At 45.1% G+C, this 14551-nt stretch overlaps 1 protein-coding gene across 18 annotated transcripts in view; it reads left to right on the top strand.

Annotated features, from left to right (window-relative positions):
• Positions 1 to 14551, top strand: part of MAGI1 (membrane associated guanylate kinase, WW and PDZ domain containing 1) — a 692610-nt gene that overhangs the window by 600588 nt on the left and 77471 nt on the right. For all 18 annotated transcript variants that reach the window (XM_079114351.1, XM_079114364.1, XM_079114363.1 and 15 more), the window contains 3 exons: positions 2440 to 2532; positions 9819 to 10001; positions 11191 to 11811. In XM_079114351.1, coding sequence (XP_078970477.1) covers positions 2440 to 2532; positions 9819 to 10001; positions 11191 to 11811 — 897 coding nt within the window. The remainder of the gene's footprint in view (positions 1 to 2439; positions 2533 to 9818; positions 10002 to 11190; positions 11812 to 14551) is intronic.

Below are 14551 nucleotides of genomic sequence, written 5' to 3'. Positions count from 1 at the left end.
CGGTTCCCTACTGGACAGCGGAAGGGGGAGCCCAATTCAACAGCACTCGCAGCTCCACTTTAATTTAGAAGGCGGGGAACTTTCTTGCCCCAGAAATATTTGCTTTGCAATTGATGTCTTACGTCATTTTCCTTTAAGCAAGGGTCCTGGGCAGGAAGTTAGCTTTTCATTTAGGAACACTATGTAAGAATCAGAAAGAGCTTTTTAAAACAGGGCTTTTTAAAATTAAAAAAATTAACTTACCTCCCTTGTAAAACTAGGAACGTTTTAGGTGCATCGAGATTAAATTCTCAAATGCTCCCCGCCATCCTGTTCTCAGGGGTACACGCTGCAGAAGTTTTCTGAGGATATACAAATTGCATGTTAACAAAAATCAGATGGTTTTGCAGATGTGTGTGTCAGGGTCCTGTTTCTCACTTTTTATTTCTTACACCTGCTTTGAAAGTCTTTAATGCAGCCTTACCTAATAATTTTTTTTTTTTTTTTTTTTGAGCCAGGAAATTGAACCCAGGGGTGCTTAACCACTGAGCCACATCCCAGCTATTTTTTTTTTTTTTTTTTTATACATTCTTTAGAGACAGGGTCTTGCTAAGTTGCTGAGGCTGGCTTTGAACTTGAGATCCTCCTGCCTCAGCCTCCCAAGCCTCTGGGATTACAGGCGTGCGCCACTGCGCCCTGCCCTAATAATTTTAATGGCTGCATAATATATCATTTAATGAGAGTTGCCACCATTATGTAGGCATCTGTTTTTTAGTGGAAACTTATGTTTACCAAGTTTTTATTGGATATTTTAAAATAATAGGCTTAATACTACTCACAATGTCATATGAATAGCAAACATATAAATATGGATATAACTTTTTTTTGTGTGGGTGGTGGTGCTGGGAATGAATCCCAGGGCCTTCTGCATGCTAAGCATGCACTCCACCATTGAGCTATGTGCTCACCTCCTCTGAATAAATATAGAACTTAAACTTGGAGTTGGCAAACTATGTAAATGGCAAGATGGTAAACATGTTTTTGTTTTTTGTTTTTTTTCCTGGTATCAGGGATTGGACCCAGGACGCTTAACCATTGAGCCACATCCCCAGCCCCTTTTTGTATTTTATTTAGAGACAGGGTCTCGCTGAGTTGCTTAGGGCCTTGCTAAGATTGCTGAGGCTGGTTTTGAACTCACGATCCTCCTGCCTCAGCCTCCCAAACCTGTAGAATTATAGTCATGTGCCACCATGCCAGGCATGTTAGTCTTTTTGATACACATAATCTTTCTTTTGACTATTCATTTCTGCCACTGTAATATGAAAACACCCCTAGGCATTATGTACATGAATGTGTACCTGTGCATCAGTAAACTTTATTTATGGGCTCTGGAACTTGAAGTTTATATAATTTCCCTGTGTCATAAAATATCCCTTTTATTTTTTTCAGCCATTTAAAAATCTAAAAAACTGCTGGACATGTTGATGCATACTTGGAATACCAGCTACCTGGGAGGCTGAGGCAGGAGGATCTCTAGTTCAAGGCTAGCCTCAGCAACTTAGGGAGACCCTGTTTCAAAGTAAAAAATAAAAAGGGCTGAGGATGTAGCTCAATGGAAGCGCATCCCTGGGCTCAATACACACACAAAAAAAGAGGGCTGCTATTCTTGTCTCAAAGACTGGATACAAACAGGCATTGAGTCCAGTTTGGTGGGTGTGGTTTGCCAACTGCTGCCCTGAACTGTGTAATTTAGACCGAGAGTGTAATGTGTGTAATATTTGCCAGTTGCAAAATTCTCTAAGGCTCTTCGATTTCAAAAGAATTTTTAATTTTTTTTTTTTTTTTTTTTTTCCCGAGCTAGTGAAACTTGGGTGTGTGGAAAATTAGTTTGGGCAGTGGGGATATGAAATTGAATAATGAAGCTGAGGCAGAGAGTAGCTGTGTGTGCTTCTCAAGAGTCACTCCAAGTTATTCCTGGGCTTCCAAGGGACATAACGATCCCATAGACCCCACCAGTCCCCTTTGGGTTTCAGAGATGACAGGTGTTAGCACCTTAGCAAACTGTGAACATCCACCTTCATGTATTTCACCACCTGAGAAAAGGAGACTGCAGCCGACCAGCCCACATGTCACCTCCCGATGGGAAAGTTCTCCCTGAGGTGGCTGCTAGTGGGTGACTTCCTGTCTCCACTGAGATTTTTTTTTAACTTCACCTCACTTTGGACTCCAATCAGAGAGCACTGGAGTCGTTAACAGGCATACCACAATATTTCTTTACCCAAACTTCTTGAATGAGACAAAGAGAGCCTGAAATCCTTCCCATAAAGAGAGGTCAGACACCCACTTCTCTCTTACCCGAGTCTCTGCTGGTTTGGGTGTGATGAACGAGGAGGTGGTTGTTTGGAAGCTGACCAGCCCTTTGGAGGAAACACAGGAAACGGTTTCTTTTCTTTCTTGCAGAGTGGACAGAAGATCATTCATCCCTCGTGCCTCCTGTTATTCCAAACCACCCCCCAAGCAATCCGGAGCCAACCAGGGAAGCTCCACTTCAGGGTAAAATGTTTTTACAATTGTGTCATGGTTTCAACTTGCCAGTCTCATTTATAAAAGTCACTTTAAACAAGGGGGACCTTGTAACATCCAAGTCTTTCCTTTAGTAGTAAAAAACACAAATGGTGAAAGCCCATCTACATGTATTGTTAATCAGACTGTCAAAAATTAGAAACCTTTCTAAGTAGAGTTCTCCAACGACTTGTGATTCCCTAAAAATAATGAGACCTGTTAAATGACCATGGACAGCAGGCCTTCTCAACCTCAGCACTATGGATTGACATTTTGGGTTTGGTGATTCATTGGGTGGGGGCTGTCCTGTGCCTTCTGGGATGCTCAGCAACATCTGGGTCCCCTGTCCATTAGAAGTCAGGAGCTCACACCCCACCTCCTCACCTGTGACAACAAAAGATATCCCCAGCTATGGCCAAATGCACCTGGGGAACAAAAACCATCCTGCAGTTGGAAATGACTAACATAGAAACTGTTCCGATGTAGTACCATGTCCAGTAGGAGAAATTCAAAGCTCAGCAGTAGATATTTAAAGATTCTAGTTTAGCATATTTGGTTTTGGGGGTTTTTTTGTACTGAGGATTGGACCCAAGGAGACTCAGTCCTATTTTGTATTTTATTTAGAGACAGGGTCTCACCGAGTTGCTGAGGCTGGCTTTGAACTTGTAATCCTCCCGTCTCAGCCTCCCAGGTTGCTGGGATTACAGGCGTGCCCCACCTTGCCTGGCTGCATATTTTTTCTTTGACTTAAGTGTTTCCTATAAACATAAATCCTTTGGTATTATTATGTTTTATGTTATCACATCCTATTCTTGTTATCTTCTGGGCATGTTTTATGCCTAAACACACACTTAAGCATGTTTTATAGCATGTCTTTGGGTCTGTCTCACTGAGATCCATGAAAAAGTATGCCTCCCCTCGAGAGGACCATTTTGATGATTGGAAGCTCCTGAAACTAACCACTTCGGGGCCTCATTACTCTTCTATGATAAGAAAGGTTCCTGGTATTTTTCATTGTTGTTTCATTTCTTCTGCAAATGAAAAACAGCAAGCATCACGTGTGATAGAGAATGTTCGTGGGACAGAATCATTAGAGAGACTGTCAAATTTATCTTCCTTTCCACACGTTCAACAAGAGATAATTGTGTTAGATTTGAAAAGATAACTCTTTTCTCTCCTTTGGATCCCTCATTATAATTTCTGTAAGAAGTAAATGGCCCCTCTGCCAGCTGACACTGTCCTTAGGTCAGCGTCAGTAACCCTGCGTGTAAAATGGTGTGTTCTGGCCTCAGCGCATTTCTTAGGGGTGATGGTGGCTTTCCTAAAGACAGGACACCACCTGTAACCATGTGTTCCTCCCGGTGAGCGTGGCCGTGGCCTCCTCAGTACTCTTGAAGTATGAAATTCCTTTTCCGGGTCAGGTCCTCTTCCTCGCTGTCTCCCAAGCCTCTTCTCAGTCCTTGGAGCCTGTCCACCTGTGGACCGCAGAGAGGCCGCGGGGGCTGCTCCCTGTGCTGTTGTCTTTCCGCGCAGTCTTTGCCAACCCCTGCAGGTTCTAGGGCTTTAATTGAGTCCCCTCCCAGGTTCAGTCCTGACCACCTGGACAGCTCACTTGAAGAACGCAGCAGTCAGGCTGGGGTCGTGGCTCAGTGATAGAGCGCTTGCCTGGCACGCGTGAGGCCCTGGGTTTGATCCTCAGCACCACCTACAGATACATAAATAAATAAAGTCCATTGACAACTGAAAAAATAAATAAAAAAAGAACTTAGCAGTCATCATGTTCACTGATGGTACTGTTCTCTAATCATGCATATATATGTCATATATATTATATAAATTATCTAATTTTATTATATTTATTATATATAAATATATTTATAATTATATAATTATATATCACATCATAATATATATTATATATATTATATAAATTACCTAATTTTATTATTAAGCAAAACTGAGACCCTGAAGGTGCAGAAGTCGCCAGCAATGCTATAGAAGACTTTCAGCTGTACTTACACTGAATTAAAATTACAGTTGTTATATATTATTCTTTCAGTGGTACTTTTTTTTTTTTTTAACAGTAATCTCCTTATTAGACTTTAAATCCCATAGAAGTGCAAGGCTATTTTTTTTCCCCTTTATTGTAGGATAACTCCAAATGAGGTATGCTCCTTCGACATGTACTCTCTGCTGAAGTTATTATTGAGTGAAACGGGGTTCGCCTCCGTCTGTACATCCACACGCACCTAGGATAGTCAACCAGGCTCCTTTAAAGGATTGTTTTCGAGAGTAAAGAAATGAAAGCCTTTAGCTGGTCAGGGTTTGGATGCCAAATGCTTACAGCATCAGCTTCGAATCCAGATGATATTTTTAAAATGTGTTCTTTTTAGATATCCATGGCAGTGGAGTGTATTTTGACATATCATCCATACATGGAGTGTGACTTCCCATTCTGGGGTTGGACATGGTGTCGAGTTTCAGTGGTCGTGTGTTCATATGTGAACATGGGAAAGCTGTGTCCAATATTTATCTGTAAATTTTATCTCAGATTCTTACTTTACTTTCTTCTAGTAACCCCCCACCTTCTTTTCTTTTCTTTTTCTTTCTTCTTTTTTTTTTTTTTTTTTTCTTTTTACTTCATGAGTACCAGGCAAGTCTGGTGTCCCTGAGCCACACTCCCAGTCCCCAGGTCCCTTTTATCTCTTTCTCTTATCTTCTTTAGCTCTGTCGGGCCTGACAGCAGACTGGGGAAGTCCAGGTTCGCAGAAGTCTCCCTGGGATGGACCCACATGTTCCTATGACCCTTCTACCCAGGAGCCTCCATGCCGACCCTCATCTGTCACATTGTTAGGATCTTTGGAATGTAATCAATACCAGAGAACCCGTTAAAACCTCCGCCTTGGCCTCCAAGCTGGGATTGTGATGGACATGAGCTGTGACGTGGCTCTCTTTGGCTGCGATTCTGGGCTACCTGCCTGCTGTTTAAGCACTTTTTTTTTTTTTTTTTTTTTTAGTTTTTTGATACTGGGGATTGAACTTGGTACCAAAACTTAACCACGGAGCCACATCCCCAGCCCTTTTCTAAATTTTATTTAGAGACAGGGTCTTGCTGAGTTGCTTAGGCGCCTGGCTAAGTTGCTGAGGCTGGCTTTGAACTTGAGATCCTCCTGCCTCAGCCTCCTGAGCTGCTGGGATTACGGGCCTGCTCCTCTGTGCCCCGCTGGTTAAGCAGCCAAATCTGCTCTCTAGCCTCTTGCATCTTGGGTTGTATTGAGTGCTAATGGAGCCAGCAGGAGGAAGCCATATTGCTAACTTGGCTAGCTGGTTTGGTATTACTTTTGTTAAGATCACTGTTAACCAGCCTCTCCTTTTCTCAAGTGCAAACTTCCAATCCCAGCAAGCGATTATTTGGGAGATATGCTCACATGCAAACCCCTCTGCTTCAAGCAGAGGACAGTCATCTGTCCACCTTACTCACTCCACTGCCAGCAACAGAGTAACTCATTTTTTGTGTCCCTATCATGTACCAGGCATGTCCCTAAGTATTTTACCTAAATTATCCATCTTGACTTTTCCTTATGAATCTTCATTTGCATATGCACCTTGCCCAAGACCAATGGCTTTCATTTTTTAATTGAATAGTAATTAAAACCTAGGGAGTTGGAACTTTCGAATTACAATTAAAACCTAAATTGAATCACAATGAAAACATAAAAACTTGAGTTCCGCAGTCCCACTGGCCACATTTCAGGGGTGTAGTAGCTGCGTGGACTAGTGGCTGCCATACTGGATAATGAAGATACAGAGCATGTTTATCTCTGTAGAAAGTGCTGTTGGACAGCACTAGTCTAGGGAATTCAAGCCTTAGAGCCAGGAATAGTTCTGGCCTGGCAGTAAGACAATCCCTAAGGGCTATTCTAGCATGGAGTTTTGGGCCAAACCCCAGAAGATCCTGACTCAGTGTGTCTGGGGTTAGAACTACAGTGAGTCCATCTTGATAAACCACCCGGAGAGTTCCAGACACAGCCAGGTCTCAAAACTGCCAACAAATCAGTGGAAGTTAGAAGCTTAGAAAATCACATATGTGTCATGAAACTGCAGCAGAGAACTTCAAGTTTGTGGAAAGAAAGTAATTTCTTTCCAAAACCTGCATTAACTAATGACCCATCATCCATAAAACCATAATAAAATGTGCATGGATGTAAAACCTTCTGATCTCCCCTCTCTAGTTGGAGAAGGATATCAGTGGTGAACTTTCAAAGCTACGCTCATGTCTCTATTAAGTCAAAATCATTTTAAAGCACAAAATATGCTAATGATGGGCTTTTTAAAAAGGAGATAAACTACCTGCCACATTTTCACATTTTCTCACTTGACCTGGGAAAAGAGCAAAAAGTTCCAACTCCCTAACACTTTCTTCCAGCCTTCTCAAACACCTGTCGAATCTCATTTCTTTGTGCTTTGGTGTGATCACTCACTCAACAAAAAACATGTGTGGGTTTTTTTGTTGTTGTTGTTTTTTGTTTGTTTGTACCAAGGATTGAACTCGGGGGCACTCTCAACCACTGAGCTACGTCCCCAGTACTATTTTGTATTTTATTTAGAGACAGGGTCTCGCTGAGTTGCTTAGGGCCTCCCTACATTGCTGAGGCTGGCTTTGAACTTGTGATCCTCCACTGGGATTACAGGGGAGCGCCGCTGAGCCCAGCCGCTCAACAGAACTTTTTGGAGCACATTCCTGTATGTTTTAGTCAGCCTTTCTCACTGCTGTGAATAAAAGTTCTGAGCGGAATAATTTTGAAGGAGGAAAACTTTGGGGGCTCACAGTTTCACAGGTCTCAGTCCATAGACAGCAGGCTCCATTCCTCTGGGCTCGAGGTGAGGCTGAACATCATAGAGGAAGAGTGTGGTGGAGGGAAGCAGCTCACATGGTGATCAGGAAGCAGAGAGACTCCACTCTCCAGATACAGATATATACCCCAAGCCACGCCCCCAATGCCCACCTCCTCCAGCCACGCCCACCTGCCTCCAGTCACCACTCAGTTAACCCCATCAGGGATTCATTCACTGACTGGGTTAAGGCTCTACAACCCAGTCATTTCTCCTCTGAACCTTCTTGTATGTCTCACACGTGAGCTTTTGAGGGACACCTCACCTCCAAACCATAACACTGTACAGTATCCTAAGCTGACATTCAGGTGGTTTTACATGTGTGTGTTCAGTGCCCCTCACGCCTGGGCATGGCACACAATAAGATAATGAGTCCCCAAACAGGCAAGGTGTATACTCTGTTGGAAAGTAGCGAGTGCTTAGGACAAAAGGAAAGCAGGAAGGTGGATAGGAAACGTTGCGTGTTTTAATAATGTTGTCAGGGAAGGTCTCACTGAGAAGGCGACAAAGAAGACAGCTCTCAGTGTTTCTGAGTTTCCCTTGGAGCTCCCTGAGCTAGCAGCCTTTGCATCAAGAGTTGTCTCACCTGTCTTCTGCTCCCTGTCTGATGATTGGCTTAATAGCTGTCTCCCTAACGCCTTGGCTGCAGGTGACAGCCCCTCTCACGCCTTGGCCCATATCTTTGCATGGCTTGTCTCTTCTCTTCTCTTCTCCGCTTTCCTCTTTCAGTACTGGATTGGACCCAGGTACACTTTTACCATGGAGCCGCATCTCCAGCCCTTTTTATTTCTTATTTTGAAACAGAGTCTAAGTTGCTGAGGCTGACCTCAAACTTGCAATCCTCCTGCCTCAGCCTTCCAAGTTGCTAGGATTACAGGTGTGCTCCACCCTGTCTGGCTAAGTCTCACCTTCTTTTTAGCCATGGTTTAAATGTGCGATTAAAAATTGTATGCATGCCCAGAGATCTTTTAAGGCGTTTTAGTTACTGCTAACCAAAAATAACATTCCTTCCTGGGTGCCAGACTCCTCCCACAGAGATGTATGGGACTTTTTCTTGCCTTTTTTTTTTTCTTTCAATATCAGGGATTGAACCCAGGCTTGCCATACCACTGAGCTACACCCCCAGTCCATTTTACTTTTTATTTTGAGCCAGATCCTCCCTAAGTTGTAGAGACTGGCCTCAAACTGACAATCCTCCTGCCTTGGCCTCCTGAGTTGGCTTTACCTTTGTTTTGTTTTGTTTTAGGATAACATTTTTGATGGAAAAGAAACCAGGCAGAGAAAGAAGCCATGGCGAGGAGAAGCCATAGGAAATAAAATTAGGAGAGATAAAAGATGCTCGAGGAATATGTCCACTATTTGGTATAACCAGAGAAATTCCAAGGGTTTCTCAGTTACAGAGAAATTCCTAATAAAGCCCCAAGTAAGACTTTCTCGATTTGTACTGAAAATGCTAGTTGTGAATGTATCAGGAAATCTCAGAATGACCTTAGGGAGTATGCTTGGGAGTTATTTGTCTATTAATCTGTTTTAAGCAAGACAGCTGAATTTGAAGCTAATGTGGCCCTTGTTAGTAACTACTTTAGTTTAAGGGTTTTATTACAGCTTATGGCTTTTAAGTATCCTAAGCCAAATGACCTGAGCTTTTCTTAAAACAGTAAACCTTAGCAGTGGATATATATTGACTTTCACAATTGTTAAGAGATGCAAAATAGCCAGGCACAGTGGCGCATGCCTATAATCCCCAGTGGCTCAGGAGGCTGAGGCAGGAAGATCGAAAGTTCAAAGCCAGCCTCAGTAACTTAGCAAGGCCCTAAGCAACTCAGAGAGACCCTGTCTCTAAATAAAATACAAAATAGGGCTGGGGATGTGGCTCAGTGGTTAAGCACCCCTGAGTTCAATCCCCAGTAGCAAAAATAAATAAACAAAACAGAAAACACCAAACAGAGACTGTGTTTTCTGTGGCAGCTCAGTTGCTGTCACACTACGTGCACCGAGGCCAAGGAAGACTGTCATTCTGTTGGGACTGATCTTGTCCTCTCTTCTGTCTTCTCTTGGACCCTAAAGCTGCCACCTCTATATCCAACACCCACCTCCTATGCATCAGGCCTTAGAATGCCTATTCACAAATCAGGCGAAACTTGATTTTAATTTGTGCATGATAATCACACCCACGAGGACACACAGTGCACAGTCATACATGCACATTACATAATATGGTCCGCTTCTCCTCCTTGTACCAAGCAGAGGACTTTCTCAGGCCCCTCTGTGTCGAAGACCCCCGTCTGCCAGCTCAGAGAGCTCTCCTCACGCCCTCTGATCACCAATGGAATTCACTTCTCACTCACAGAGACCTTCCCTGTGCCTCTTTCATTTTCATCCAGGCAAACCCTTTTTTACGCGAAACCCTTCTGAGTTGAAAGGCAAGTTCATTCACACGAAGCTGCGGAAAAGCAGTCGTGGCTTCGGCTTCACGGTGGTCGGAGGGGACGAACCTGATGAGTTCCTCCAGATCAAGAGCTTGGTCCTGGACGGTCCCGCCGCCCTGGATGGCAAGATGGAAACAGGTAGAGTCCCCAGGACCTTTGCATGTGCTATGTGGTGAGACCTCTACCCATGCCTGAGCTTACTGGCCCCCCAAATCTTGTGATTTATAAATGTCCCTGGCACGCCTTTGGGTGATGAGGATCCCTTCGTGACTGAAATTCAGCCCTGGGTGCAGCTTAAAACCTCTGAAGCCACTTTCACTTTGGGAAGCTGTTAGGATGCTATTGATATGGTAAAGCAGTAATTTAATTAAAAAAAAAATGTAGAGCCATTTGAAGAAATGCATACTAAACTTGGATCACTCCGTGATGAGAGTTTCTTTTGAGAAGAAAGCACCAATATTCTCATCAGCAGGGAAGGCAATAGGTGCTACAAGAGAAGCCAAGAGCCGGGCTTGGTGGCACACACCTGTCATCCCAGCTGCTCAGGAGGCTGAGGCAGGGGATCATAAGTTCAAAACTGGCCTCAGCAACTTAGTGAGGCCCTGTCTCAAAATAAAATATAAAAAGGGGCTGGGGATGTGACTCGGTGGGTAAGCGCCCCTGGGTTCAATCCCTGGTACCAAAAAAAAAAAAAAAAAAAAAAAAAGCAATAGACGCTTTCTCTTCATGCCTCTTGGTATTAGTCCCAAGTCCAAGTCCAGTTTCAACTGTGTGTTCATTGGTGGCGTAAAAGGGGCAGGATTTTACATCTGCTCTCTACCAGTCTTCGACTAGACCTGAGAGTGACGTGAGACAGGCTGATATCACGAAAGCACACAGAAGTATTTGATACGAGTTTTACGTGACAGGGGACCCTCTTAAGACAGTACTGACCCAAAGGAAGCCTGACGTCCATTCCCATGTGCTGAAAACGGGGCAAGACCCAGGGGCTGGGGCCACCGTGGGTCACTGGGTGCAGCAGTAAATGGGTGTTGAGGGTCAGTTCAGTTAACGAGGCTGGTGGGTCCCCGTTTCCCTGGTCTGACTTCCCATACGTGATCAGCATGTTAACAGAGGAGTATGTCACTTCTAGGAAGGACGCCTTCCATGGGCAATCTCCTCTCCTTCCTAGACCTGATTTTCTAGAAGTGTCTTTGGCTCAAAATAATCCCAGCACCAAAGGGGCCTGACCTGGGCTGGCGGCCTCTGAGCATCAGAATGCTCTGGCATTGATGCGACATTTGCAGCGGCGCGTTTCCTGACTCCCCCTGACTTTTCCTCCTTCCAGGCGACGTCATCGTCAGCGTGAACGACACCTGTGTCCTGGGACACACGCATGCGCAGGTTGTGAAAATCTTCCAGTCCATTCCCATTGGTGCCAGCGTGGACCTTGAACTCTGCCGAGGTTACCCATTGCCTTTTGACCCAGATGACCCCAATACCAGTTTAGTGACCTCGGTGGCTATTTTGGACAAAGAGCCCATTATCGTGAATGGACAGGAGACCTACGACTCGCCCGCCAGCCACAGCAGTAAAACTGGCAAAGGCAGCGGCATCAGGGACGCCCGGCCGAGCAGCCCGGCCGACGTGGTCTCCAGCGGCCCGCACGGTTATCCCAACGACACGGTGTCCCTGGCCTCCTCCATCGCCACGCAGCCGGAGCTCATCACCGTGCACATCGTCAAGGGGCCCATGGGGTTTGGTTTTACCATCGCGGACAGCCCGGGCGGCGGTGGCCAAAGAGTGAAACAGATCGTGGACAGCCCCAGGTGCCGGGGCCTGAAGGAAGGGGACCTCATCGTGGAGGTCAATAAGAAGAACGTGCAGGCGCTGACTCACAACCAGGTGGTGGATATGCTGATCGAGTGTCCCAAGGGAAGCGAGGTCACCCTGTTGGTGCAGCGAGGAGGTAGGCTCGTTTGCTTTGGGAATCAGAGATCCGGGGCTTAGCGTACTGGTCTTCAGGGAACTGGTTGGGTTCTTTGAAATAGTCCTGGAAGATTTTTTTTTTTTTTTTTGGTAACTCTGGGATTCGAACTCAGGGCCTTGTGCATGCTAGGCAGGTGCTCTTCCCCTGAGCTGCCTCCCCAGCCCAGCCCACCATCATTATCATTTAAATGCTTGGAAATACTTTTCACAATGCCTTTTGAGGGCTTCAAATGAAGCAGATGGCTTAGGCATTATGTGGTGCAGTTAGAGTGATAACTTCAAAACATAAATCAGATCGGGTCTTTTACAAACCACTAGAAGTTCAAAACTTTTATCCTTTAAGTTCCCTGGGCCTGACCGGCTGCGCAGGCTGCAAAATGTGGGTCCTGGCCACTCCTCTGTCCTCGGTTCACACTCCTTCTTGTCAGTCTGCCTCAGCCACGGTTGACTTCCTTCTGGAAGTGACCTTCATGGATCAAGCCCTTTTCTGCCTCAGGGCCTTTGCACATCCTATTCCCTCTTCGTGGGGTGGCCTTCCCCATCCCTTTACTCATTTGTATTCCCGAGAAAAGGCTTCTTGAATCACTTTATCTAAATGAGCTCCTTGACACTTCCAGAACTCCGTTACTAGAGCCTTTACGATCTGTATTATTATTATTACCAGGCATTATTTTATATATCTTTTTCTTTTTCTTTCTTTTCACTACAACATAAGCTCCATAAAGCCAGGACCCTTGCCTACCCGCTGATACCTGTGATCCCTAGCATTTGACATGCCTGGCGCCTTTTAGGTACTCACCAACCAGTGAATGCAGATGTGATTATTTGTAAACAGCAGAATAACAGCCTCATCAAGTACATTAAAAATGTACCTCATCCAGGTGCAGTGGTGCGTGCCTATAATCTCAGCAGCTCGGGAGGTTGAGGCAGGAGGACAGAGAGTTCAAAGCCAGCCTCAGCAGCTCAGTGAGGCCCTTAGCAACTCAGTGAGACCCTGTCTCTTATTAAAATACAAAAAAGGGCTGGGGATGTGGCTCAGTGGTTAAGCCCACCTGGCCTCAATTTAAAAAAAAAAAAAATGTACCTCAATCTAGTCACATGCTTAGGAGGTGGTTGCAGACCTCAGAGAGCAGAGATATTCTAAATCTTGAGACTCAGACGCTTGTCCTGTGTCTCCCTGGCTGAGCTTCCCACCCCTGCCCCCCCAGCCCTCCTGGGACCTTATGCTGAGAAGGATTCTCCAGAACACTGAAAGGTCTTGCTTGTGGGTCTGAGGTCAGTCGCTCCTGATCCTTGCCAGCATGATTCATCTTCTGCTCAGTGTCCTCAGGTCCTCTGGAAAGAGCTTAAAATCCAGGCTTTATTTGCCCATCATTCCACGCTCTCAGGAAGCTGCGTGTTTTTTGACTAAAATGATGGGGGTCATTGAAAGGAAATTGAAAACACAGGACAACTGTCGATGTGACTTGAAATGCTCGATCGACCCTTCTTGAGCAGTTATAAAAACCATCGTGCAGATTTTATTTAAAAAAAGAAAAAATGTTGCGGTCCAATGCAGAAACTCTTCTCAGATCTAGACCACACGATTCCCGGATGATTGGTTCTTAAGTCGTGACCGCAATGTAGCCGGAAATAACTAGAGCATAACAGTGATTTGGGTAATGACAACCCGGTGGTGATGCGTGGCTCTGGTGGACAAATCTGTGACTGACAGAGGGCTTTCTCGCCTCCCTATGCCTCTTGTCTGATCGTTTGTTGCTTCCTTGGGACTAAGGAACGTGCCAGCCCAGAGCCCACGTGCCAGCTCCTGTGCTTTGCAGCCTAGTCTTCTGCTTACTTCACGCTGAATAACCCTGACTTTGCACACTTGTTCATTTCTGTGCTCAACAACCTGCAAACTCTTTTTTTTTTTTGGTACCAGGGACTGAACCCAGGGATGCTTACTCACTGAGCCACATCCCCAGCCCTTTATATTTTTTATTTAGAGACAGGGTCTCGCTGAGTTGCTCAGGGCCTCGCTAAGTGACTGAGGCTGGCTTTGAACTCGCTATCCTCCTGCCTCAGCCTCCCGAGCTGCTGGGATGACAGGCGGGCACGTCCATGCCCAGCAGCAAACTCTGAAACAGTTCTTGGCACAGCCTGCATGCCAGCCATCCAGCCTGCCCTTGACAGTGAGAGACCACCCTCCTCTCCTCTCTCATCAGCTGGCCCTTCATTTATATCATTGCGGGGACATGTCGAGTTTTTCTGCCCCATGAGATTCACTAATTTCCAGCAGACCCAAAACTACAAAATCTCCTGACAGACCCTTAACATAACATGTACTGGAACCTGACGGTAACGAGTTTGCCTAAAGCAGCAAACAACCAATAAAAGAAATGCACCCCTCGATCATAAATACGTTCGCGTTCTCTCTTCTTCATTCCTGGGTCCTTCTTTCTGTTAATGCTCTTACATCTTATAACATTCATGTGGAAAGATCCAGAATATATGGCCTCATTAGTCAACATCTACATGGTTTGTTCCAGAACCTGAGCAATTTAAAATCGCTGTAACATCAGCAGTCTTTAAAACATGTCACATGCCTTGAGTTTGATTTATGTATGGGACAGAAAGTTTGTACATCTGCAGTTGGCAGGCTCGTACCAGCTACTATTAATCTTTCCAGAAAGCATTTAAATATGTTTGTTTCTGCCATGCGTTAGTTATTTGAATCAGGG

This window comes from Sciurus vulgaris, assembly GCF_902686455.1.
Source record: "Sciurus vulgaris genome assembly, chromosome: 16".
Taxonomy (NCBI): domain Eukaryota; kingdom Metazoa; phylum Chordata; class Mammalia; order Rodentia; family Sciuridae; genus Sciurus; species Sciurus vulgaris.
This window is presented reverse-complemented; position numbering and strand designations above follow the sequence as displayed.